The sequence below is a fragment of the Arvicanthis niloticus genome, chromosome 2 (genome assembly GCF_011762505.2).
Source record: "Arvicanthis niloticus isolate mArvNil1 chromosome 2, mArvNil1.pat.X, whole genome shotgun sequence".
Lineage (NCBI taxonomy): Eukaryota > Metazoa > Chordata > Mammalia > Rodentia > Muridae > Arvicanthis > Arvicanthis niloticus.
Genome location: NC_047659.1, coordinates 7362954 through 7388543, shown reverse-complemented (window position 1 = coordinate 7388543; position 25590 = coordinate 7362954). Strand labels below are relative to the sequence as shown.

At 47.1% G+C, this 25590-nt stretch overlaps 2 protein-coding genes and 1 long non-coding RNA gene across 3 annotated transcripts; 2 read left to right on the top strand and 1 right to left on the bottom strand.

Annotated features, from left to right (window-relative positions):
- The first annotated feature begins 3534 nt into the window (after positions 1 to 3534).
- Spout1 (SPOUT domain containing methyltransferase 1) lies at positions 3535 to 9688 on the top strand. Its single transcript, XM_034493917.2, has 12 exons — positions 3535 to 4156; positions 4594 to 4639; positions 4830 to 4958; positions 5071 to 5230; positions 5817 to 5906; positions 6010 to 6059; positions 6198 to 6328; positions 7328 to 7400; positions 7495 to 7593; positions 8037 to 8139; positions 8253 to 8400; positions 8977 to 9688. Exons 1-12 carry the CDS (start codon positions 3902 to 3904, stop codon positions 9043 to 9045), a joined length of 1353 nt encoding a protein of 450 aa, XP_034349808.2. The 5' UTR covers positions 3535 to 3901; the 3' UTR covers positions 9046 to 9688.
- On the bottom strand, positions 9118 to 11522 carry Endog (endonuclease G). Its single transcript, XM_034493920.2, has 3 exons — positions 10941 to 11522; positions 10149 to 10258; positions 9118 to 9473 (listed from the first exon to the last, which is right to left on the bottom strand). The coding sequence occupies exons 1-3, from the start codon at positions 11430 to 11432 to the stop codon at positions 9191 to 9193; spliced, it is 885 nt and encodes a 294-aa protein (XP_034349811.1). The 5' UTR covers positions 11433 to 11522; the 3' UTR covers positions 9118 to 9190.
- A 5431-nt stretch (positions 11523 to 16953) lies between these two features.
- Positions 16954 to 25308, top strand: LOC117702755 (uncharacterized). Its single transcript, XR_013108477.1, has 2 exons — positions 16954 to 19117; positions 22264 to 25308. It is a non-coding gene; the product is annotated as an uncharacterized LOC117702755 (long non-coding RNA).
- Positions 25309 to 25590: the final 282 nt, after the last annotated feature.

Genomic DNA, 25590 nt, shown 5'->3' with positions numbered 1-25590 from the left:
GGCAGCTTCTCTTTTCCTTTAGACTGCTGAACAGGGCTTGGAATAGCTGGAAAGGACCCCAAAGAACCTCAGACTCCACACCTTCTTTATGGGAGGGCAGGAAACTTGGAACTCATTTGAAGTCTTGTTGCTTGTTCATGGCAATCCAAATTCAGATCCAAGCTGTCTGCTTTGTTCTGTGTCACGCTCAGAGGATGCAAGTTGCAGGCTGGGTTAGGGTGTTGGTGTGTGTGGACAGGAATCAGGCTTGGAGACATCTTCACAGGGATTCAAGAACAACGTTCTAGGTAGCACAGGGGTAGGAGGCACATCTGTGGTCAGCCCCACTGGTTCCCATTTACCTGCAGTTCCAACAGCCTGCTGAGAGAGCGTGGGGATGACAGGGTTGGAGAAGACACACATGCACACACACACACACACACACACACACACACACACACACGCCATTCTGCTATAAAAGTGGGAGTGAAGTTTGATCTGGACAGGGGTTTTAGACAGGCTTGGAACTCAATGTGTAACCAAGCAGCCTTGAATTTGTGATCCTCTTGCCTCTGTTTGCAGAGTACTGAGAGTACAGCATGCTCCACACCTGGCTTAGAAGTGGGTGCCTAGTTATGGTTCCACTAAAGCAACTATAGCCCCTAAATCCCCGGAGGCCACACTAGGAACCAAGTCCATATGTAGAACAACACAGGCATTTCCCTCATAGCCGACCTCAAGCCTACGGAAATGATGGGTCATCAGGTATAAGAACTGTAAAAGAATGTTTTCCCCAGTAAGGAATTCCTAGAACATTAAGTTCTAGGATCTGAGTAATTTTTGTTGATCATAAAATCTCCTTTGGACCTGTGTGAGACGTCAGCACTTTGAGCCCCCTCCTCCCCCGCTGGTGTCCTGGGGGATGGGCGGCACTGCACTTGAAGTTGAACTACAAGGCCAATGATGTCTTTTTTTGGGAGGTTTCCAAGGAAAGTCAGTGTCACACACTGTAGCCCAGGTTGGCTTTAAACTCCTCCTGTCTCTGCCTCCTAAGTATGAGGCTCACAAGCCTGAGCTGTCGTCAGTCTTGGCTTGAGTTTGTGTTTTGTTTTGCTGGCAGTGCTGAGGAATGAACTCAGAGCTTTCAAGTGCATGGCAAATGCTGTACCCGAGCTACACCCCAGCCACGGGCAATGACTAAATCCAATGCACATAAGAAATAAACCTGTCAAAAGACTAAGACCGGACTGTCTGTGACCAGCCAGCTCCTGAGACAATTATTATTTATTATAGCTCAGGCCTTAGCCTAGGCTATTTCCCAACTGGCTCGTATAACTTAATTAAGCCATTTATTCTGATCTAAGTTCTGACAAGTGGCCCATTAGTTACTTCCCTTCAGGACTAGCACATACTTCTTCCTCAGTGCCTGGCTGTGGAATCTCCAGCTTCCGACTCTTTCCCAGAATTCCTATCTCTGCCCAGAAGTCCCGCCTATCCTTTTCTGCTTTTCTATAGGTCATTCAGCTCTTTATTAAACCAATCAGAAGGTGATGGAAAAGATGCGTACAAAACAGAGAGGGGTGAGGCTTCATAAAAGTAACAATACCAAAGACCATCTTGTACTCACATCTCTGCGAGGAGTGGGGTGGAGATGGGGGTGTGGGACATGCTCTCCCCCCACCTTCCACCTCACTCCCCCCATTCTCCCCTACAGAAATCAGCATTTGATTAATACAAAGACATCCTTTACACAGGGCATTAGAGATTATCCCAACAAAACACAAACTTAGTTTAAAGTTCTAATTTTCTTTTATTTGCTGTTTTAGAATCTGGTTCTGTAAAATAGAAGAGGCGTTTGATGGAGTTGAAGAGGTAGCTCAGTGGTTAATAGCATTTGCTGTTCTAACAGACATGGAGTCAGTTTCCAGCACCCACATCTAGCAGATCACAACCACCTGTAACTCCAATTTCTTTTTTTTTTTGTTTTTGTTTTTTTGTTTTTTTCGAGACAGGGTTTCTCTGTGTAGTCCTGTGTGTAGTCCTGGCTGTCCTGGAACTCACTCTGTAGACCAGGCTGGCCTCGAACTCAAAAATCTGCCTGCCTCTGCCTCCCAAGTGCGCTGGGATTAAAGGCGTGCGCCACCACCGCCCAGCTTGTAACTCCAATTTCAAGGGACCCTATACTGTCTCCTGGGATCTGTGAGCATTGCGCACATATGGTGCTGGGTATCAAACCAGGACCTCATAGGGGCAAGACTCTAACTCTGAGCTGCATCCCAGCCAAGAATTGTCACTAGAACATACTTGGTATTGTTGGGGAGCAGGAATCACCTCACAAACCACAGGAAGATTGATCTCAGTCAGACAGAGATTGTTTATTGAGCAGTCACCCCAGGACCATGATCATGGCATGGCCACAGTACAGACTCGGGAGCTGAACCATGACGTTAAGATCCTACAAGGCTTTAAAGCCTAAAATCCACAAACATCTGTGCTAGTTCACTGATCAGGATGTAGGGATAGGGGATTTCCTTAGAAACATGTCTTCCTTGTACACTTTTTTTTTTGTTTTTGTTTTGTTTGTTTGTTTTTCAAGACAGGGTTTCTCTGTGTAGCCCTGGCTATCACACTCAGTAGACCAGGTTGGCCTTGAACTCAGAAATCCTCCTGACTCTGCCTCTCAAGTGCTGGGATTAAGGCATGTGCCACCACTGCCCGGCCTGTTGTACACTTCTCCTGCTCCCATTAGTTGGGGTACTCAACTGTGGCAGGGGACTTGCCTTGTCTAACATTCATGTCTTGACTTGCCAACTAAGATGGCCAAAACCATAGAATTCTTAATTCAAAGTACCTTGACAATAGCTAGGCCTGATGGTATACAGCTATTATTTTACTCCTGAGGGTCAGGAGTTTAAGGCCAACTCTGATACATGAGGCTTTGTCTCAAAAAACAAAAACAGACCCTAAGTTTAAGCGATGACTGCACAATCAGGAGGACCAGAGTTCAGATCCCAGCACTGATGTTACAAGCTTGGTGTCCCACATTGACCCCAGCTAGTAGTGTGGTGGAGACATGGGGATCTTGGTGGCTTCCAGGCTAGGCAGCAAGCATGAGCCCCAGGCCAGCAGTGGTGCTACACACCTTTAACCACGGTATAAATGTAATTGTGAAGCTGGTTACATGGTGCACACTTGTTTGGATTTGTTGTTGTTGTTGCTGACAAAGCGTTCTCTATGCAGCTCTGGCTGTCCTGGAACTCATTATATAGACTAGGCTAGTCTTGAACTGACAGAGATCCTCCTGTGGATCGCTCAGATTAAAGGCATGCACTGGCACACCTTTAATCCCAGCATTCAGGAGGCTGAGGCAGGTTGATCCCGAGTCAAGGCCTGTGTGAGCTACACAGTGGGCCTCTGAGTCCATGCCTTCCCACCCCACACCTCAAAGAAGTAACTTGGGATGCTGTGGAGATTGTTCTGTGGTTTAGAGAACTGGTTGTTCTTCCAGAAGTGGGATTGTTTGTTTGTTTGTTTTTTCGAGACAGGGTTTCTCTGTGTAGCCCTGGCCATTGGCTATCCTGGAACCCTTCCACCTGCCTCTGCCTCCCAAGTGCTGGGATTAAAGGCATGCGGCACCACTGCCCGGCTATCAATTTTTTTTTTTTCATTTAAAGTACCACACGCAAACAAATGAATTAAACTGATAAAGAATAAAGTCTGGACAAGGCTGGCTCACAGGTGGAGGACTTGATTTAGCATGTGTCAGGCCCTTAGTTGGATTCCCAGGAAACTGAATGATTGGATAAATAAAAAAAAGTGCAAATGAACTGGATTAAACCACTCCTAGTAATTTCCAGTAGGATCTCCTTACATAAAACATGGCACCTGAATACCACCAGGGTACCAATCGAAAGGGCAACACATGAGCCTTACTGGGTTCAGGACAGCATGGTACTGTGGCCCTGGAGACAGGATAGCAGCGATGCAGCCTGTGCATCCGCACCAGGAGTTTCTAAGCTCCACCTCAGCCTGCCACCCAGGACACGCCCCATGCTGCGTTGGGCCTCTGATTGGGCAGCTCCGCGGAGGTGTGGCCGGAAGAGGCGAGACTGATTGGCAGGCGCGTGGTGTTCCTGGAAACATGGCGGAGCGCCCGAAGAAGCGTCCGTGTGGTCCGGTAAGTGGTAGATCGATGGGTTCCGGGCTAGTCCCGGGAGCTGCAGCGTCTCACGGTGGTGTCCGCTCGGGTCTTCTGCTCCCTCCTCACCCCTTGCCCAGTCCTGAGCTTGCGGGGTTAGCTGCTCCGATCTACATTCATTCGCAGGGCGAAGGTGTCCTGAGTCCTCTCCTGGCTTAGTTTCTGATTCCTAGGGCGACTTTATGGACATACCTGTCTTCCCCTTCTCTCAGTTTCTTCTTTTGCCCCATGGGAATTCATTCCTCAGCTTCCCGGTTGCTTACTGTGCCAGACCTGATTCCAGGTTTTGTGCACAGCGAGTCCCTGTGTACTTCCACTCTGCCTGATTTGGGAGAGTCAAATGGCAGGAGCCTCGGAGCGATGCTCCCCTCCTGTGGCCGTTCAGCCTCTCAGGCTTCCTCCTTCCTTCCTTGCAGGGTGAACACGGCAAAAGAGTTGAATGGCGAAAATGGAAGCAACAGAGTAAGCAAAGGCTGAGGCCATGTTGGGCAAACGTACTGAGCCCTCCCATCCCACAACCCCCTAATGCCCCGCCGAGCCGTCTTTGGGTCTCTGTGTATCCAAGTGGAGCCTATCCAGAGCCCAGGCTGGCCCAGTGAGAGGGAACTCTCTTCACTATGCCAAGCTCTCTCTCCCACCAATTCTTCTCTAGAGAAAGAAGATAAAAAGAAGTGGAAAGATATCAAGATAATGAAAAAACTGGAGCGGCAGCGTGCCCAGGAGGAACAGGCTAAGCGCCAGGAGGAGGAGGAAGAGGCGGCTGCCCAGAGGAGCAACCAAGGTAAGCAGCTGGGTCCTGAGGTGAATTGAATCACTGAGCCATGGGGACACGGAAGGGAGGGAAGGTCCACAGCCTATAAGGCTGATTAAGGAACACCCTCTGCCCCTGCTAGGACGGCCTTACACTCTGAGTGTGGCCCTGCCAGGCTCCATCCTGGACAATGCCCAGTCACCTGAGCTCCGCACCTACCTAGCTGGTCAGATCGCCAGAGCCTGCACCATCTTCTGTGTGGATGAGATTGTGGTGTTTGATGAGGAGGGCCAAGATACCAAGTGAGAGTCTTTGGGGAGAGGGGAGGACCACCAGGGTGGCTGTGGCTTTGTCCTGCTCCTTGTCACCTGCCCAGCTGCCTGGGACGAGCTCGCAAAGGCAGCTGCAGATGCACCTTCTCTCTCCCTTGGTACTAGAGAGTGGACTCAGGGTTTTGCAAACGCTCTACTTTGAAGCTATGTGTCACTCAGTGCTTGGATGGTTTTGTTTTTGTTTAACATTTCTTTATGGTGCTTGTATACAAACACCAATGTGGACATGGAGATGGGAAGGCAACTTAGGCAAAGCACTGCTCGCTTAGGCCTTTCATCCCAGAACTCAGGAGGCAGAGGCAGGTGGATCTCTGAGAGTTCAGGCCGAGCCTGGTTAACAGAACAAGGTCTGAGACTGCCAGGGCTACACCTAGAAACCCTGTCTCCAAAAACAAATGAAAAAAAAAAAAAAAAGACAACTTAAGGAGTCAGGTTGTCAGGTCTCCTTTCTTGATGGGGTTCTGGGTATGGCATTTAGGTTTTCAGGATTGGGAACGAGGTAAGCCATCTTGTCAGCCTAGCACTCGGATCTCGAGGCCTGTCTTAATCTTTCCAGGAGCGTGGAAGGAGAATTCAGGGGAGTTGGCAAGAAGGGCCAGGCATGTGTCCAGCTGGCCCGCATCCTGCAGTACCTGGAGTGTCCACAGTAAGCGTGAGGCGAGGGGAGTGTCACCTTTGAGGTGGCTGGGAGGGTTCTGGTGGCTGGGAGGCAGCTTCCCCAGGGTCCTGACAGCTGTGTTCCTACCTAGGTACCTGAGAAAGGCATTCTTCCCCAAGCACCAGGATCTGCAGTTTGCAGGTACAGCTGGTGTGCCTGGCCCATTTCCCATTGTTCTTAGGCACCAAGAAATCATCCAGCCCCACAGATGGATCCAGGTGGGAAGGCCCACTGGGAGTAGAGCCCGGCCCTGACATCACCCTCCTGTTCCCTGTCCAGGAATCCTTAATCCCTTGGATAGTCCTCACCACATGCGTCAGGATGAAGAATCTGAGTACCGAGAAGGCGTTGTGGTGGACCGGCCCACCAAGGCAGGCCATGGCTCTTTGGTTAACTGTGGAATGAAGAAGGTAGGAATGAGAAGGTGGGTTGTGGTACATTGGGGAACACTTGTTAGCTATGAAAGACAGGCACGGACACACGAATGAGGAGACCTGGACTCCAGGCCTGCTGTGAAGCACTAGTTAACCAAAGTCGGGCTCAAGAGAAGAGCCCAAGGCTGGAGAGGTGGTCAGAGGTTAAAGAGCACTGGCCACTCTTGCAGAGGACCCACATTCCCTTCCCAGAACCCACAGGGTGGCTCACAAACCACCTGTACCTCCAGTTCCAGGGTGTCTGGTGCCTTCCTGTGGCCTCCATGGGCCCCAGATGTGAGCATGATACCTAGGCACGGGTGTAGCCAAAATCCCCACACATAAATAAGTGTTGCAGAAGGAACCACACTCTCTGTGCTTGGCGGTGTGCTTTTTCACTATTGATTTTCGTTTCTGAGGTTTAATCATGCTGTGTTGTGTGCTCACGATGTATGTCCTCAGCTTTGCTATAGTGAGGTTAGGTAGTTTACATTTTTTTTTATTTCTAGTCTGTGTGTGTGTAAGATTGTATGGTAAGTAGGCACAGGTCAAGGAAGAAAAGTAAGGTCAAAGGACAGGTATCAGTTTTCTTCCACTATGGGGGAACTGAACTCAGGTCATCAGGCTTGGGAGCAGGAGCCTTTACCTGGTGAACTGTCTCTCCAGATCCGAGTGTAGCTCTTTTATAGAGTTGGCTATTGAACAGATGAGGAAACAGACTCATAGGGATTAACTGACCTCCTCAGACTCCTCCCACTAACACATGGCACAGCCACTACATATAGGAAATGGACTTCATCTCTACGTAGACATCTCTCCCTGTCGTAAGCCCTGGGCTTCCATCTCTGACCAATGCACTGTGATAATTGTTCCACATGAACGGTCCCTCTTAGCTGTTCCCACCCAGTGCCAGAAGCAGGGCGGCCAGTTGACTTATGGTCTCTGAGATGTTGTCCCCTTTGCCAGTGATACTCCCTTCCTCTGGCTTCTCTTCAGGAGGTGAAGATTGACAAGAAACTGGACCCTGGACTTCGGGTGACCGTGCGACTGAACCAGCAGCAGCTCTCAGGTATGGGAAGCTTCCTCAGCCCTTAGAGGTACCTGGCTTAGAGCCGCCCCTACCTCCCATCGCCTTGGTCTTCATAGCTTGTTTTGTTTCCCAGAATGCAAGACATACAAAGGAATGGTTGTGTCATCACAGGATCCCCGCACCAAAGCTGGGCTCTACTGGGGCTACACTGTCCGGCTGGCATCCTGCCTCAGTAAGAACCGAAGTCCCTTTCCTGAATGTCCATCTGTCACGCTTGTGAGACCCACAAGTCAGATCAGGGTCTCTGTCCTACCAGATGGGATATGTGTTTTACCTCCTCTAGTCTCTGGTCTCATCTCTGGTACCCTAGTCTCCATCTCTATGAATGCTAAGGACATCTGAGAACAGGATGTGCTTGGCTCCTATCCTGCAGTCTCAGTAATAGAGAGGCCAGCATGGGAATCTCACTGTCTGAGACCAGCTTAGATATGTAAGAGCAAGACCTTGCTGTCTCAAGACAAGTATCATGGCTGCTGAATGTTGTCTGGGGCTTGGGAACTCCTTCCTGCCCACCCCACATGTTCCCCAGCCAAGGTCAACTTCCCCAAAGCAGTAGGGACCCTCTTTACCTGCCTCTCACTCTACCTGACCCCACTGACCCTGTCCCACCCCCAGGCGCTGTGTTTGCGGAGGCTCCCTTCCAGGATGGGTATGACCTGACCATTGGGACATCAGAACGTGGCTCCGATGTGGCCTCTGCCCAGCTGCCCAGCTTCAGGCGAGTGCTGCTTAGTACAGGAACTGGGCCTTACTCTACAGGGGATTAGGGACTTGAAGTTTTGGAGGCTGCAGTGGAGCCTTGAAGTCAGTGTCTCCCTCTCTGGGTACCAGGCATGCTCTTGTGGTGTTTGGAGGCCTCCAAGGGCTAGAAGCTGGAGTGGATGCTGATCCGAACCTTGAAGTGGCTGACCCCAGTGTCCTCTTTGACTTTTATGTCAACACATGCCCTAGCCAGGGCAGCCGTACCATCCGCACTGAGGTGAGTCACAGCCACAGGCACCCAGGTCTTGCAGCTCACCCTGCATGCCTTTTCTAAAATTACTTATGGATGTTTTGTCTGCATGTACATATCAGGAGAGATCCCATGAGACTACAGGTGTCGACAGTTATGAGCTGTCCTGTAGATTCTGAAAATTGAACTCAGGACTTCCGGGAAAGCAGCCAGTGCTCTTAATCACTGAGCCATCTCTGACCCCAGCCTAGAATAGCTTTTCTGAAGCTGGGATCTTTATCATAGGATATAAGAGCAGTGAGAGTTGTATATAATCCTGTCCCTGTAGTAGGCCTGTGTCCCTAGGTTGAGGGACCCAGGTGATCTGTCTGTCCCTCTGCTTCCCTGGTGGTATCTTTTGTTACAAATGTTTCTGTGCTGGGGAAAAGTGTGCCACAAGATCCAAGCATCCACAGGATCTGTACAGCCATCCTTGAGGCTAGCAAGGATGCCCAGTCCTCTAATCCTTTCTGGCCCTGAGGTAGGCCCCACATGGGGCTCTGAGAACAAAGAGCTGGGAAGGCTGCCTGGCTACCAGGTTCTAACCAAGTTCTTTTCTTCTAGGAGGCTATACTCATCTCACTGGCTGCTCTGCAGCCTGGCCTCACTCAGGTGGGGTCGCGGCCCACGTGACAGCTTTCAGATCCAGGATGTAGAGGAAGCAGCAAGACAGGGAGGATCACAGGGAGCAGAGGTGGTCAAGACTTCTCTCCAGAAATAACTGCCTTTAATGTGAGCCAGCCCCATCTCCCCAGGGTCTCAAGGGGGTCCTCCACTGTCACTTGCTGCCAGCAGTGATGGCCTTGAGGTTTCCAGCTCGAGCCAGAATATTGGGCACGAAGAGCAATCCTGAGGCCCGCTCGATGCTCTCGATGGGCACCAAGAACCGCTCCAAGGGGAGAGTCTCATCCACAGGGGCATTGGGCATCACATAGGAACGCAGCTCGATCTGCCCACTGGCTGCCTCCAGGATCAGCACCTTGAAGAAGTGTGTGGGCACTGCTACGTGGTTCTTCCCAATAACCTGGTACTTCACGTAGGACTTCCCATCAGCCTCGGTCCTGTGGACACACATGGACAGGAGGCCTGGTTAGATACAAGGTCACCTCTTCCAGGAAGCCTTCCCTGACCTAACTTCCAACAAGAAGTTTGTGTTGTACCGGGTGCCTCCTTGGGTCTGAGAACTATGTAAGGTGGGGACCAACGCTTAACCCTGTACTTTTCTGCCCAGTACTGGTTCAGACTGAATGGGTGGCAATAAATGCGGCTAGAGGAATGAGTTCTCTAGACCTTGACGCTCACCCAAGCACATAACCTGTCCTGCGCCCTGTAGGCAGTACACCAAGCATGAGTGGGGACCCATGTTGGGGGATCCCAGCCCCAGCCTGGTGCTCAGCAGGCGCCACGCTGGATGGCCTGTAGCTTTTAGTTTCCTCAGCAGCTGCCGCCTCATGCAGCCTGTGCTGACAATGCTGTCTGCTGCTGTCCAGAGGAGCTCTGCTCACTTGTCTGGCAGGAATACTTAGAGCGGATGAGAGACAAAGGTGAGAGCCTCATGTATTAACAGCTTACGGGTGGTGTGAAGCATGTCAGAAGTGAGGGCAAAGGCAGTCGTGGAGCTAGGCACCTGTGGGCACAACAGAGTTCTAGGCCACCCAAAGGTCTCTGCTTACAGTGATAGAGAAAGCCCAAGGTTGGAGAACAGGAGTCGGAGGCTATGTCAGCCACAGGCTTACCTGGGCAGGAAAAGGGGCCCTGTGCAGACATAGACATTTTGGTAAGTTCGAGTCAAGCTTCGGCTGTACTTCTCAAGGTTGTTCCAGGCATTCTGGTTCAGGTGTGGCACCTGGTGGGAGGACTGAGGCTCAGGAAGCAGCCCTGGACTCTCCAAGGACAAAGGCTCAAAGGCTCACTCCTTGAGGCTCTGACTATACGTGTTGAGCCAGTGCTTGCCTCACCCCATTCCTTGCACTCCAAATCTCTAAGCTTTCCCCAACTCAAGGGGGGTGGGGGGTGAGCATTAGTCATTCAGAGACCCCTAAGGTCTCTTGAAACTCCCAAACCTCACCTTTAATTCCAGCACTCAGGAGACAGAAGCAGGCAGATCTCTTGAGTTCCAGAACAGCCTGGGCTACACAGAGAAACTCTGTCTCAAAAAAAAAAAAAAAAAAAAAAAAAAAAAAAGGAGATGGTAGGGTGTGGGCTCCTGTCCATCTCCATCCACTGGATGGTTGTCCCCAGGAACCGACTTCACAATCAAGACCCTGCTGGGAGCAGGCACAGTACTAACAATGTGTCCCAGTGATGTGCCTGGCACCAGCAGCCCAACGTCCTGACAGCTCCTGAGGAAGCACACTGGGTGGCTTACTGACTGGCATTTATTGCTGCAGCCAGTCACTGCTTGGTGCACTACCCACGGGAGGCTGAAGAGGGATGAACCAGGGACTCTGCAGTGGGACCATAAGATTCCTCCCTCCCGCCATGGTGACCTAGGCGCAGTCAGGCGGGTGACCAGGGTCCAGGACTACCTGAGGCGCTACGTTGCTCAGGTAGAAGGTGTCATCCATGGCCCGCTGACTCCAGCGGTGATTGGCTGCGGCCGCCAAGTGGCCGCGGTCAAAGCCACTGCCGCGGTAGTCCGCATTGGTGGCGCGGTGGTACGCGTGCACAGAGTCGTCCTCGCGGAAGTCGCAGGCGCGACGGTCTCCGTCGCCACGGAGCCGCTCTGGCCTCAGCTGCTCCAATACCCAGAGCGCGCCGCGCGTGCGCGGGTCGTAGCTCAGCACGTAGGACTCGCGGCTCCGGAGCTGCGCCACGCCGGGCAGCCCGTACTTGGCCAACTCCCCGGTGCCGCCCGCCGGTCCTCCCGGAAGCGCGGGAAGATCGGCGGCGACCACCGGCAACACTGGCACTCGGCCCAGCAGCCCCGGCGCTTTGCCCTCCCGCCGCCACCAATGCTCTGCCGCGGCGCCCAGCCCCGCGCCCAGCGCCAGGGTCAGGGCGGCCCGCAGCGCGCGCATGCCTACCGGGGGACCACTACACTACCGAGGTACGCAGAAAGTGAAGGAGCCCGCGGGTGTCCGCCGTGCGCCCTTCAGCGGCCCTTTTAAGACCGGGTTGGGGCCTGGTACCGCCCTACCCGCGTGCCATTGGTCACTCCACGTCTGGCTCCGCCTCGCTTGTACACTGCACGTGTCCCTGGGTAATCTAGTTGCTTTTAAACAGGACAGAGCCCCCAAGTCTGTCAGATCCCTCCTGTGCACCTATCCTCCTGCCACCAAATGAGAGAAGCCTTCCTCTAGATTGATTAACAGAAGGATGCAGGTGAAGACTAGCTGCTGATAGCCGCCTGGAACCAAAGCTTGCTAGTAAGGTTAGAGAAAACAGCTATGCTAGGGTCATACTTTTCAACCCGCTTAATGGGTTGGGCCTGGGAAGTATGCTGTGTAGGCCAGTGTTTCCTGTCCATAGGACAGGGGCTGGCTAAGGATATTTCTTGCTTATCAGATGAAACAGTAGTTAACCTATGAATATTTTAAGACATCGGCTTCCTTAAAACTATTAAGGTGGAGGAAGAACGATACATAAAAACTGTGAAAATAGGGCTGAGAGTGAACCGTCAGAGCTACACGCATGGGACAAAACCAATTATTCATTAAAAGATAATTAGGGGAGGTGCTGGAGAGATGGCTCAGAGGTTAAGAGCACTGACCTCTCTTCCAGAGGTCCTGAGTTCAATTCCCAGCAACCACATGGTGATTCACAACCGTCTGTAATGGGATCAGATGCCCTCTTCTGGTGTGTCTGAAGACAGGTAATTCATATCCATAGAATAAGTAATTCTTTTTTTTAAAAAAAGGATTTATTTATATATTACATATACAATGTTCTGCCTGCATGTATGCCTGCAGGCCAGAAGAGGGCACTAGATCTCCTGGATGGTTGTGAGCCACTCTGGTTGCTGGGAACTGAACTCAGTACCTCCAGTAGAACAGTCAGTGCTCTTAATATCTGAGCAATCTCTCCGGCCCGAATAAGTAATTCCTTAAAAATGCATTGGGAAATAGGGCATCTGCAGGTGTTGATGGACAAGAAGATAATGGAAGGAAATAATACAATACACAGTGTTCACGTGTGAACATGTTATGATGAAACTCAGTGTTAGTTGTTTGGTTGGTTGGTTTTTTGAGACAGGGTTTCTCTGTGTAGTCCTGGCTGTCCTGGAACTCACTCTGTAGACCAAGCTGGCCTCAAACTCAGAGATCTGCCTGCCTCTGCCTCCCAAGTGCTGGGATTAAAGGTGTGTGCCACCAAAGACTGGAAAAAATAAAAGACAAAAGATGTGGGCTGGAGACATGGTTCAGCAGTTCAGAGCACTTGTTGGTCTAGCAATGGACCCAGGTTCAGTTCCCAGCACCTACATGGTGGCTCATAACCCTCTGTAACACAAAAGGATTTGCAAGCAAAACACCTATACAGACAACATAATTTTATTTTTTAAAGAGCATATGTGCAGAGAACCCAAGTTCAGTGACAGGCAATTCACAATGTCCTATAGCTTCAGTTCTAGGGGCCCATTATCTTCTGGACTGTGCAGGCCCCTGCAGTCTAGGGTGAGGGATTCAGCTCAGCTGACCAGAATTTTGATTTTTGTTTTCTTTTCTTTCTTTCTTTTTAAAAAGGTTTATTTATTTTATGTATGTGAGTATACTGTCGCTGTCTTCAGACATACCAGAGACAAACCTGGAACTTTGGTTTCTCTAGAAACCCAGTTATTTTATGTGAATATGTTTTTGTTTTAATCCCAGGTGTGATATGGGGCTGCTTCAGACGGTGCACAGTCCATAACTATGATCGTCTCATTCTCTAGGAAGGACAGGATTTCTGCCAGCAGCAGATAGTTTATGTTTGGAATTCTGGGGACTCTTGGAAGGGAATAAAGGCAAGAACCCCGGGAGAGCCTGTAATGGCTGCAATCCCTGCTGCTACGTTTGCTATTGATCCGTTGCTAGATTGCTGGCTAGAGATATTCTGAGGATGGATGTCAGACTTGCCCCATGGAACCCAATGCCCCTAATCAGCAGGAAGTAGAGGTCTACACCCATGGCAATGCTTGGTCTGCTGCTATGTATTCAGATGTCAAATGCTGGACCTCAAGATTTGGTTGTAGTCTAGACAAGCACATTATCACATCCACCAAATGATGTGTACAAACTTTCCTCACCAGTCTTCTTTGACTGGTTGAATAAAAGTGGCTGACAGCCAGTCCCTGGGGAGAATAGGTAGGCAGGGCTTCAGTAACTGGGCTTAGGGTTGCAGGTAGGGAAGAGTAGGCCTAGAGGGAGGAGCAGGAAGAAGATGGAGAGCAGAAGGTATCCATTAAATGGGATGGATCATGAACAGGTAGCTGAGGGAAGTGCACTCAGAAGACAGCCTCATCTGGGTGAGTGCTGAGCCAGCCACACCTCACACCATGGACATGGGGCTTGACTCATGCCACTTTTACAAAGGAGGGAAAGCCATAACAGGTCACAAATAAGAGACAGAGGACAGGAACTGGAGAGATGGCTCAGTGCTTAAGAGCACTAGCTGCTCTTCCAGAGGTCCTGAGTTCAATTCTCAGCAACCACATGATGGCTCACAACCATCTGCAATGGGATCGATTGCATTCTTGTGGTGTGTCTGAAGACAGCACCAGTGTACTTGAGAGGCCAAATTGTTTAAGTTTATACTCCATTTTAGAGGACCTGTTCTAAGTTTTGAACTTAGGTAAACTAACAGGCTGGTACCTAGCATTAGTTTCCAAGATGCCCCTCAACAAAACCCCAACCTAGCTCCACTCTCCAGGCTAATCCCCAACAAGACCAGTGTCTTCAGGTTACACCCTCAACAAGACCAGCAGCATCTCCAGGTTATTCCCCCAACAAATTTACACCCCCAGGTTACAAGCGACCACCAATGCAAAGGGGAACAGAAATTAAGTTTATGATATGACTCCCAGCACTAGCCAATTGTGTAAAAGGCCACAGTAGCTTTTCCATTAGATGCTTGCACACTTACCCCACCCCCACCCCAGCTTGCTGCTTACTATAAAGCCTTGCCCTGATAGATATTTGGTGCTCCCCCACCCCACCAAAACCATCCTGAGTGATGGTGGTGCGCTGGGGTGAGGGGGTGGGGGTGAGCTAGCTCGAATAGAATAAAGACCTTGATGTGAGTTGCATCAGATTGGCTCCTGTTTTTATGGGGACCACTAACATTTCCTTGGCACTACATGAAGTTCCCCATGAGACACAGCACTACTGATCTGGAGGGTCTTGAAGCCAGCAAAACTAGTCTAGGTATATGTGTTTTTATGTTTATAACACTGTGTTAAATATCCTGCTTCTTGGCTGTGTGAGTGCAGAATTTGTCTGAGTTTTCTGTGAGAACTGCAGAGCCAGAACAGAAGCAAGTAAAGGTAAATGCAGTAACTCTTCCAGCTGTGCTGAGATGATTTATTTGTGTGTAACCTGGTGGCTTGTGTTGCCATGGTAATTCTAAGTTTGAATCCAGAGCCATGCTGAGGAATCTGAGTGTCAGAAGCTTCCTATGTGGTCTGAGCAGGTGAGTACTTGTGCAGTGGTGCAAAAGCTTGTGATTTGTGTGGCAGCTAATTTGTCTGAATGTTAGAAACTTTTTGTGAGATCTACAGAGTGCAAGAAAACTTGTGTAAAAATAAATGACTTATGCTGCCATGGTACTTTTCCCAGGTCTGAGTAAATATTTGTGCAGGACTGCAGGTTGTGTGTGAGTGTCACCTTCTGGTTGGTTCTTGTTACTGCTCTCTGTATCTTTTTCTGGTCTTGGTTGTTTTTTGTTTCTAGTTGTGCCTTCTCTGTTCACTGATTCTAAATGGTGCCACATCTTTCTGGGAACAAGGCCTTGTTTTCATGGCAGGATTGACATGTGTGGGAGGCATGGCTATGGCAGGGCCAGGAGACTTCCTAAGCCTCGGTTTGGGTAGGCATGGGACCAGGGAGCTGAGGTGTCTACCAATCTGGGAGGCCTTGATTTTATATCTGTGGCCAATTTGCAGTTAGGGATAGACATATCTGGGAGCGGTGGCTAAGGTGAGGGCAGGAGATATCCTGAGTCTCAGTCTAGGATGGGCATGGGCCCTGGGCAGCCAAGAGACACCCACCAATCTGGTTCTTTTCTTGTGTGTGAGCACCACTTTCTGGTTGTTTCTTCCTGATAGAAAAGTTTGGACTTGTGTTTTGGGTGTCATAGACAGATCTTTTTTTATGAGTGCCACTTTCCGGTTGTTTCTTGTTTTTGTTTTGTTCTCATTCGTTGTGTTTCTGTGTGTTGTGTTTGTGATTCTCGGTACAATATGATTTTGAAGAAGTGACTTGGACTTTGACAGATGTATTAACATGAGACAGGCTACATCTACTACATTCTACAGGTTCCCTTCACCACACAAGAGGCCAGGTTCCTGCTTTCCACACAGGAAAGCTGGTTCCTGGCCCTATAGGGGTGCCCACCAGTAACCAGTTACTGATGCTTGCTTCACCTTAACTCAACCAGACTGGGGTTTTAACACTGTTGAAGGTAAGTGGAGGTTCTTGGTCTACTGTCAGGCTCTGCTGGCAGGTCTCCAGGTAGCCGCAAGATCCCCCACAAATTTGGCCAGGGTATATGACATTAGGCAGAGAGAAAATGAAAGCCCTGCAGCTTTTTTTAGAGAGGGTCATGGAGACATTTCAACAATACACCCCCATGGACCCTGCACCAGAAGCAAAGGCGGCAGTTGCTCTAGCTTTTATTAACCAGGCAGCACCAGATATTAAGAAAAAGCTCCAGAGGGGGGTTGAGAGGTTAGGAGAAAGAAGTCTAAGGGACTTAGTGATAGTGAGAGAGAGAGAGAGAGAGAGAGAGAGAGAGAGAGAGAGAGAGAGAGAGAATATGAATTTAATGGAAGAGAGAATGCAGAGGAGAAGCAGAAGCAGATGAGAGGACAGAAACAACAGACTCAAGACCTGGCAAAGATCCTGTTGGCAGACATGGCCAAACCAGAAGACCATAGGAGATGCCTAAAACAGCTTCAGAAGAAAGAGGTAATCGGGGAGCTGAAGATCAAACGTGCTCCCTCCCCAAGCCCGGGGTGACCCTAAAAGTAAAAGGGAACCCCACCCACTTTTTGTTGATAATAGAGTTCACCATTATGTCTGCTAAAACCTGAAGGTAAATTCTCTTCATCAGTTTATAATGATTTCCTGGTGGCAACAGAAACAAAACAAAACCCCAGGACATCTTAGAGGCTCTGAAAAATTTGGACTTAGCCTCTGCTAAGAAGGCCTTACTCTGGCAACTACAGGTGACCTCCTTAGACCTGGGGGATGCCTACTCAGAATCTGGGCACTGGTGTTAGCCAGTGGCCAATCTGTCACCAACTGGCAGAAGCTGGCCCCCACTCTGTTTACACACTAGTGCAGCAATGACCTCCTGATTAAAGGAGGTCATTACCAACCTCTCTCTTTTTTTTGGGGGGGGGTGTTTCAAGACAGGGTTTCTCTGTGTAGTCCTGGCTGTCCTGGAACTCACTCTGTAGACCAGGCTGGCCTCGAACTCAGAAATCTGCCTGCCTCTGCCTCCCAAGTGCTGGGATTAAAGGCATGAGCCACCACCACCCAGCTACCAACCTCTCTTCTTGAATGCCCCCAGGACAACTTCTCAGCTGCCCTGCTGCCTGACCCTGACCTCAATCAATGGGCCTCTACATGACTGCTCGGATGGATGCAGAGGTTATATGGTTTACCAATGGCAAGAGCCTCATTCAGGATGGACGGAGGTGTGCTGGGGCAGTAGTCTCAAACACTGAGCTCATATGGGCAGAACCACTCCTGGCAGGAATGTCAGCCCAGAAAGCTGAACTGACAGCTCTGACCAAGGCGTTAGAGCTGAGAATGACAAGAGACACAGATGGCTGGTGTGCCTTTGCTACGGCTCGTATCCATGGGGCTATTTATAGGGAGAGAGGCCTCCTGACAGAAGGCAGGACTAAACTCCAACCCAGAGGGACAATAAGACAGCCCAGTGGGTAGCCCTAGAAATTGGACCCCTCATGTCCTTGATTACATTAGACCCAGGAGACCTCACACACTCTGATCAGAAAGAAGACATGATCTGGGCCAAAACCTGTTCATGTCTCAGTGTCATAAAAGATGACAGAGGCCGGACAGTGGTGGCGCACACCTTTGCTCCCAGCACTTGGGAGGCAGAGGCAGGCGGATTTCTGAGTTCGAGGCCAGCGTGGTCTACAGAGTGAGTTCCAGGACAGCCAGGGCTACACAGAGAAACCCTGTCTCAAAAAAACAACAACAACAAAAAAACAAACAAAAAAAAAAACAAAAAGAGAGAGAGAGAGAGAGAGAGAGAGAGAGAGAGAGAGAGAGGACAGAGGACAGCTAACTACAAACTAATTATACCAGAGGAAATGGGTATAAGCATACTGAAAAAGATCCATTGTTCTTCACACATGGGATCCTGAAGAATGAAGGACTTAGTCCACCAGTCTTATATCAGAATTAGAGATGCCAACTTGAAAATAGCTGAAATTGTTAAAAACTGTAAGGCCTGTCAATTGGCCACTGCCAATAAAAAGAACAACAGTACTCAATACGAGAGCACCAAGCCAGGAGTCTTTCAGAAAATGGACTAATGGACTTCACAGAGGTAAAAACCAAGAAAATTCAGAGACAAATATTTGCTAATATTTATAGATATCTTTTCAAGATAGACTGAGACTTTCCCAACTAAGCACAAAATTGTGCAGATGATAACAACAACAACAACAAAAAACTACTAAAGGAATTTCCTACAAGATATGTTTTTTCTAAGCTTATAGGGTCAGTCAATGGACCTACATTTGTGTCCCAGGTAAGACAGAGATTAGCTAATATTCTGGGGATTGATTGGAAACTTCATTGTGCTTACAGACCCCAGAGTTTAGGACAGGTAGAGAAGATAAATAAAATTCTAAAAGAGACCTTAACTAAATTGACCTTAGAGATTGATGATGACTGGTTGACTCTTTTTCCCTTCATCCTTTATAGAGTATAGAACTCCCCATGCCAGATGGGTCACACTTCTTTTGAAGTTATGTTTGATTTACCTACTGACAGAAGTTATTATACAATCTCGAGGGTGTCCAATGGGTACATAAATATATTTGGCTTAACTTCATGCTTTCCAGAAAACAGGTCCACTTCCAGAGCTCCACCAACTTTATCCCAGAGATTGGGTCCTAGTCAAGAGACACTGCCAGGGGTCACTAGAGCTTCCTGTGCTACAGAGTTGCAGCATAGATCTACCACACATCCATTTGCAGTTGAAGACCACCCTGGTCATCAGGAGGAAAATTCAGCCTCAAGACTCTCTGCTGTCTCCCACTGATAAGCCCCTACCCATGCCCCAGGGAGAACACAAAGACATAGCCCTGTTACTGTTTTCATGAGGTTTCAGGAAGTCCCACGATTGGGCCTTCTAGTCACAAAAGAAGGGGTGTGTGTGAGAGGCTAAATCCTTTAAGTTCAGACTCTTTTTTAGAGATCCTAACCTAAGTTTTTTTCTTTTTAAAGGTGGTACACACCTATAATCCCAGCACTTGGGAGGCAGAGGCAGGTGGATTTCTGAGTTTGAGGCCAGCCTGCTCTACAGAGTGAGTTCCAGGACAGCCAGGGCTACACAGAGAAACCCTGTCTCCAAAAAACAAACAAACAAACAAATTTCTGGGAGATATTAACTGACTACAGCCTACAGTTGATTTGACTACTCAAAGGCTAACTAATTTGTTTAAAATCTTTCAAGGTGACAAAGACTAAAATAGTCCAAGAAGATTATAAGCAGAAGTTGAAAAGGAATTGACTCTGATAGAAAAAAAACAAGATGCACATAAAGATCCAAAGACGGCCTGTATTTAGTTATTTTGCCTTGAACTTATGGGGAAATTGTTGCAGCAATGGAAAACAGATTACATTCCTCCAACCTCAGAAACAAGTGATAAAATTAAGAATCCTTCTAGCTGGGCAGTGGTGGCACAACCTTCAATCCCAGCACTTGGGAGGCAGAGGCAGGTGGATTTCTGAGTTCGAGGCCAGCCTGGTCTACAGAGTGATTTCCAGGACAGCCAGGGTGTCGTGAGCACTTATTCCCCTAGACTGCCAGTTGGTTCTGACAGGAGGTGCCCTTGGGGTAGACAATAATGCAACGAGCAGCTGTCAGACTGGTTTTCTAATGCTTTAATTCCACACTCGGGGTCTCACACAATTGTTGTGGTTGAGGAGCGGACCTCCTCTTCCACTATCACACACAGACAAAGGAATGCAACTGCTGTGGCTAGTATTCCTAACAGAAGGATAGATAACATGTCATTACAAGACCTGACCAGCGCGTCTCAGGCTCGGGCTCCCACGTCTCAGGATCACCTCTTTGCATTCAGCGAGTCTTGCTCCGATGGCTTGGGTCAGTTCTCTGGGCCCACTGATGATCAGTTGGTGGTCTGTATCTCGTTCATTCACTCATCGGGCTGGGTGGAGTCCAGACCGGCGTGGAGTTCACAGGCAGGTCATTTCAGACCGACTTTCCTTCTCTGGTCAGGGTTCTTATACTCTATCCTACCCTTATCTATCCTTAACACTTTACTGCAAACGTCACACTTCTTAATCTATACGTGGGGCTCCTCTGCTGGTTATCTCTTCCCAGCCTTGGCTGGTCTGATCTTATCTCTTAGCCTAGATGTCAGCTGCTTCTCCTAGCCTGACTGTCAGCAGCCGCCTTACATGTTCACTACACAGGGCTACACAGAGAAACCCTGTCTAGAAAAAAAAAATGCTTCTAAAAAATATTAAAAGGTATTATCAAGCCTTCTAGCCTTGATAATTCCTTGAGAATAAACTTGAGTATTCCAAGGGCTGGTGGCCTTTTCTGAGTTGAGCCTAGTCACAGACTGTCCAGGTTGTCCATAAGCAGGATACAACTGGTGTTGCTCTTTCAAAGGTGCCAACTGCCCTACTTTTAAAATGGCTAACTGACAAACCTGTTGAACATTAGCCTGTGAGTTTTCTTAAATCAAAAGGATATTTTTAGTTTAGTATTTAAAACACAAGTAATTGATTTACAATGTTTTAAGTAAATTCAAAGGGTTACTACAGTTCAAACTTGTTTTCTAAATCTCTAAGAGTTAAAGTGATTTGGAGCTAAGACAAACTTTGAATATATATATATATATATATATATATATATATATATATATATATATATATAAAGAAAAGGGGATAAATAAGTATATTTCTCCACTAAGGATATTAGTTTTCTTTTTTAACCACTAAGGACATTAATTTCAAAATTTAAAAGGATTTTAAAATTTCAATACTTTTTCTACTGCCAAAAAACATTTTGCCCTAGAAAAGATATAGCCTGTCGACGACGGGCGGTGGTGGCACACGCCTTTAATCCCAGCACTTGGGAGGCAGAGGCAGGCGGATTTCTGAGTTCGAGGCCAGCCTGGTCTACAGAGTGAGTTCCAGGACAGCCAGGGCTACACAGAGAAACCCTGTCTCAAAAAACAAAAACAAAACAAAACAAAACAAAAAAAAAAACAAACAAAAAGATATAACCTGTCAAAAGGGGAAGCTACTTAAGAGAAAACAATGCAGAAAAGGAGGCAGTTTTACCAGGAGAGTTTTACAGAGACAGGTTGAAGAGAGAACAAGCTAGACAGAATGAGCCAGAGAAGAAGGAACCAGAATATTAGGACAGATTGCCAAAGTTAGTTTGAGACCAAGCAGGAGAAGCCAAGAGAAGCCAAATTGAATCAGTCGGCTTGTAGAGGAGTTTGAGCCAGAACAACCGAGTTTAACCAGACAGTCAGAATTCAGAGAGAACAAGAAAGTGTGATTAGCAGCAGCAAGTCTCAGAGGCTGAAAACATTCTAGGCCTACATTAGATTATATGGAGGCTAGAAGCTTCCAAGACCAGGCCAAGGTTAGCAGACTGAGGCAGTAAACTCAAATATGACAATTATTTCAGTAGAAAAACTTCATTTTACAAGAGTTTGGTAAACTGAAATGTGTGCACCACTAAAACATTTTTTAGGATTTCAATGGGCAACTGCTTTAACTTCAGAAAAGGCTGATTCTGTAATTACACATTTTCCAGAAGTTATAGCCATTATGGGATACCTGTACAAATTAATATTGACAATTCTCCAGCATATGTTTCCAGTGAAATGAAGCAATGTTTTACATATTATAGTATAATATAAAGCATATTACAGGTATAATGCATAACCCTTCAAGACAAGTAGTGAAGAGATCCAATCTTACTTTAAAAGAGATGCTTAACAAACAAAAAGGGGAAACAAAGACCCCCAGAGATAGATTACTTAATACTTTATTAACTTTAAATTTTTTAAATGCTAATGAGGAAAAAACTACAGCTGTTTTGAGACATTGGATTATGGAGAAAAACTGTTTATTTTTAAAATGTCCAGGGCTGGAGAGATGGTTCAGTGGTTGGGAGCACTGACTTCTCTTCCAGAGGTCCTGAGTTCAATTCCCAGCAACCACATAGTAGCTCACAACCATCTGTAATGGGATCTGACGCCCTCTTCTGGTGTGTTTGAAGAGAGTGACAGTGTACTCATATACATAACATGAATCTTTTGGAGGGAAAAAAGGCTTATCCTCAGAATGGAAAACAGGAAATGTGTTCTTCTGAGGAGGGGGTTTTGCATATGTTTACGCAGAAAAAGAAAAACTGTGGATTCCATCCAAAGTGATAAAAATCATATTTGACCCCCTTCAGGGAAAGGCTCCCTGAAGATCTGGGGTACAGACAGGAAGAGGGTGATCACCAAAGTCAACGAGGCAGGTAATGTATGTGCCGGCTCCCCTACATGGGAACAGATATTAGACTGACTGAGACATAAATGTCCATGCATAGCCAGTAAAGAGGTCCTCATGACTGGCCATCCTTTTATTTGACATAAATAAAATTTTTTTTTTTTTTTTGTTTTTTGTTTTTCAAGACAGGGTTTCTCTGTGTAGCTCTGGCTGTCCTGGAATTCACTCTGTAGACCAGGCTAGCCTCGAACTCAGAAATCTGCCTGCCTCTGCCTCCCAAGTGCTGGAATTAAAGGCGTGCGCCACCACTGCCTGGCGATAAAAATTTTTATTCCAGTTTGGTTATAGTTCAGACTAGCTGATAAGTAAGACAGATGTCTTTCACCTGTTCAAACAAAGAGCAAAGAATCTTTATTAGCTGATCTGTACACCTCGAACTTCTACACATGTTAATGGAGAACTGTATATTATTTGTGAGAGTTTATATGTTTCCAGGTACCAATGGAACCAATACAGCCCTTACAAGAGTCATCATCCGGAATGCTGAAATATTGAGGCATATTGTCGCAACATCTTGTCTGATCCTACCTCAGACTGACTCAATGCTGTTTCCTTAATAGACTTGCTTCCAGGACAACTTCAGAACAACTCATTTGCTCCCACGTTTCAGACTATTGTAATCGAGACTTGATTAAAGCATGTGTTTTCACAGCATTTGGAGATGGACAACACATTTCACAACTGGCTTTCTTTACCATTTTCTAATTGCTTGGGCCTAAGATGTCCAAACCAGTGGGAGCTATTTTAAGAGAGTGGATACTATTCACTTAAGATTTGGAAAGTATGGTTTGGTTGTTTTATCAGGTGGAGGATACTTCAGTTATAAAGGGGTTGGCTGCAAGTTATTAATTGGTCAGGGAGAAAACAAAGCATAGTAATTTAAATGGGGATTTCTCTCTTTTCTTTTCTCTATTTTTTTTTATTTCCTAGAAAAAGGGAAAGGGGTTGAGAAGAAAAAGAGGGGATATAGGAATATTATAAAAATAATAGGAAAAGGGGGTAGATTATTGAACCTACTCTTAAACCAAAAAATGTTTGAACATTTTATAGCCAATAATCTTACATTAGTATAGATCTTTGTATATGATACATGTTGAAGTTATATTTTGTTACATTGGTATAGATCCTTGTATTTTGTAGTTCTTAATAATGTATTGTGAAGTTCTAGTTCTTTTGAAAGCTGCCATTATAAATTGTTCAGGATAAATAAGAAATTCAAGTTAGTAGTCAGACAATCAAACTCGTGGTCATCTGTTGCGGTAATTTCCCAACCCAAATAAGACTGGTCAAGGAAAACACAACTCAATAATTATGAATATATTCTGCAAGCCTAGATTGGGCAGATTCACCACTTCACTACTCTATTCCCCAGTTATGAGACCCTTGAGGTTTTCTTGATTCTGCGTTTATCCTTCTACCTCCTACTTCCCCCCCCACACTTCTCTCTCTCTCTCTCTCTCTCTCTCTCTCTCTCTCTCTCTCTCTCTCTCCTCTCTCTCTCTCTCTGCTCTCTTCTCACCAACCTTTATTTCTACACCTCCCCTTCTTATGCCCAGTCACTGGCTCCAGCCTTTATTTTACAAATTAAGATGGGCAGAAGGTTCACTAGAATTCACCTGTGTACTGATTCACTCCTCCTCTGCAGCCCCTCCCAGGAAAGGGGAAATAACATCAAAATACAAGGCTGAGGCTATCCACAACATCCGTGTCAGGTACTAGTCTAGTTAATTTCAGTGAAATACTTTCAAGGTTAATCAGATAGTAAATAGCCAGAAACAGTTTTCCTATTTATATACGGTATGGATAGATGGTCTTCAATAACCTCAGAAACTTACATAATATGGCTTTTAAAGATGATTTATTAATTTAAGACTTTTTTTTTTTTACGTGCGACAGGTCTGCTTCTGGCAGCACCCCCATTCCACTTCAAAGACAATGCTGAGCATCAGAGAACTAACTTGTGGAGTTTGCTTCAATTTTGGCAAATTGTCACAGGGAAAAACTGCCCTTGCTTCAACTGCAGACAGAATGGTGTCCAAAATGGACAAACATGGACATAGGGAAGCTGACTGTCAAGCTTTGAAAGGACAGGTAGGCTAGCCCTTCATAATTCCTGCACCCCAAAATAGTCTGTAAAATACACTGGGCCAGAAAACTGAAGATGGTGCTCTAATGCTCTAGGGACAGTTTGGGGACTGTATAAGCAACCAGCTCTAGGGACAGTTTGGGGACCGTATAAGCAATCAGCTCTAGGGACAGTTTGGGGACCGTATAAGCAACCAGCTCTAGGGACAGTTTGGGGACCGTATAAGCAACCAGCTCTAGGGACAGTTTGGGGACCGTATAAGCAATCAGCTCCTCTCTTATTTCCATAGATTTGGAAGCTGCTTGCATGCACTTCCTGCACATTCAGGGAATATTTGTTCCTTCTCAAGTCTCTGATTGGGTTGAAGACTAGATAGTTATAGTCTCACAATTAAGCTTAAGTTGTTTAGGATTTAAGAAGATGGTTTTAGGCCTAAAAGATGTTTTTAGGTTAGTAATACAAGTTATTGTAGAAAACTATTTAGGTACAGAACTCTGAACTCACCAAGACAGTACAGATAATAGAGCACCTGACCCAAAGCTGCCAGATACAGATGGACTGGACGCTATAAATGTAACTCTTACGTAATGGTTTTTGTAATTGTTTCATATTTGTTCTTACTGTATATCACTTATTATTGTATGAAAAAGAGCCTTTTTATTTAGACAAAAAAGAAGAAATGTTGGGGGTTGGTCTGGTGCTGCTATGTTTTCAAATGCTAACCACTTGCCCCCAGACCTGGTTGCAGGCCCAGGAGCAAATGATGTTTTAAACTTTGCTCATAGCCAGGACTACACAGAGAAACCCTGTCTCGAAAAAACAAAAATAAATAAATAAAAATAAATAAATAAGTGAAATAAACTTTGCTCATTCATCTCCTCTGACTGGTTAAATAAAAATTGCTAACAGCCAATTACTGGGAATAATAGAGGTAGGAGGTGTAGCAGGATAATTTCCTGCTACCGCTGCAGTGTATGTGCAGTGGAGCTCGGTGATTGGGCAGTATGAAAGGTAGGCGGAGTGAGGAGTTGGGAGGAGAGAAGCAGAGGAAGGGAAGGAGAAAGGAGGGAGAGAGAGCAGCTGTGGGGAACTACAGATGGGTCAAAAACTGTCCTGGGTAGCAACTTCTATCAAAAGGTTAGA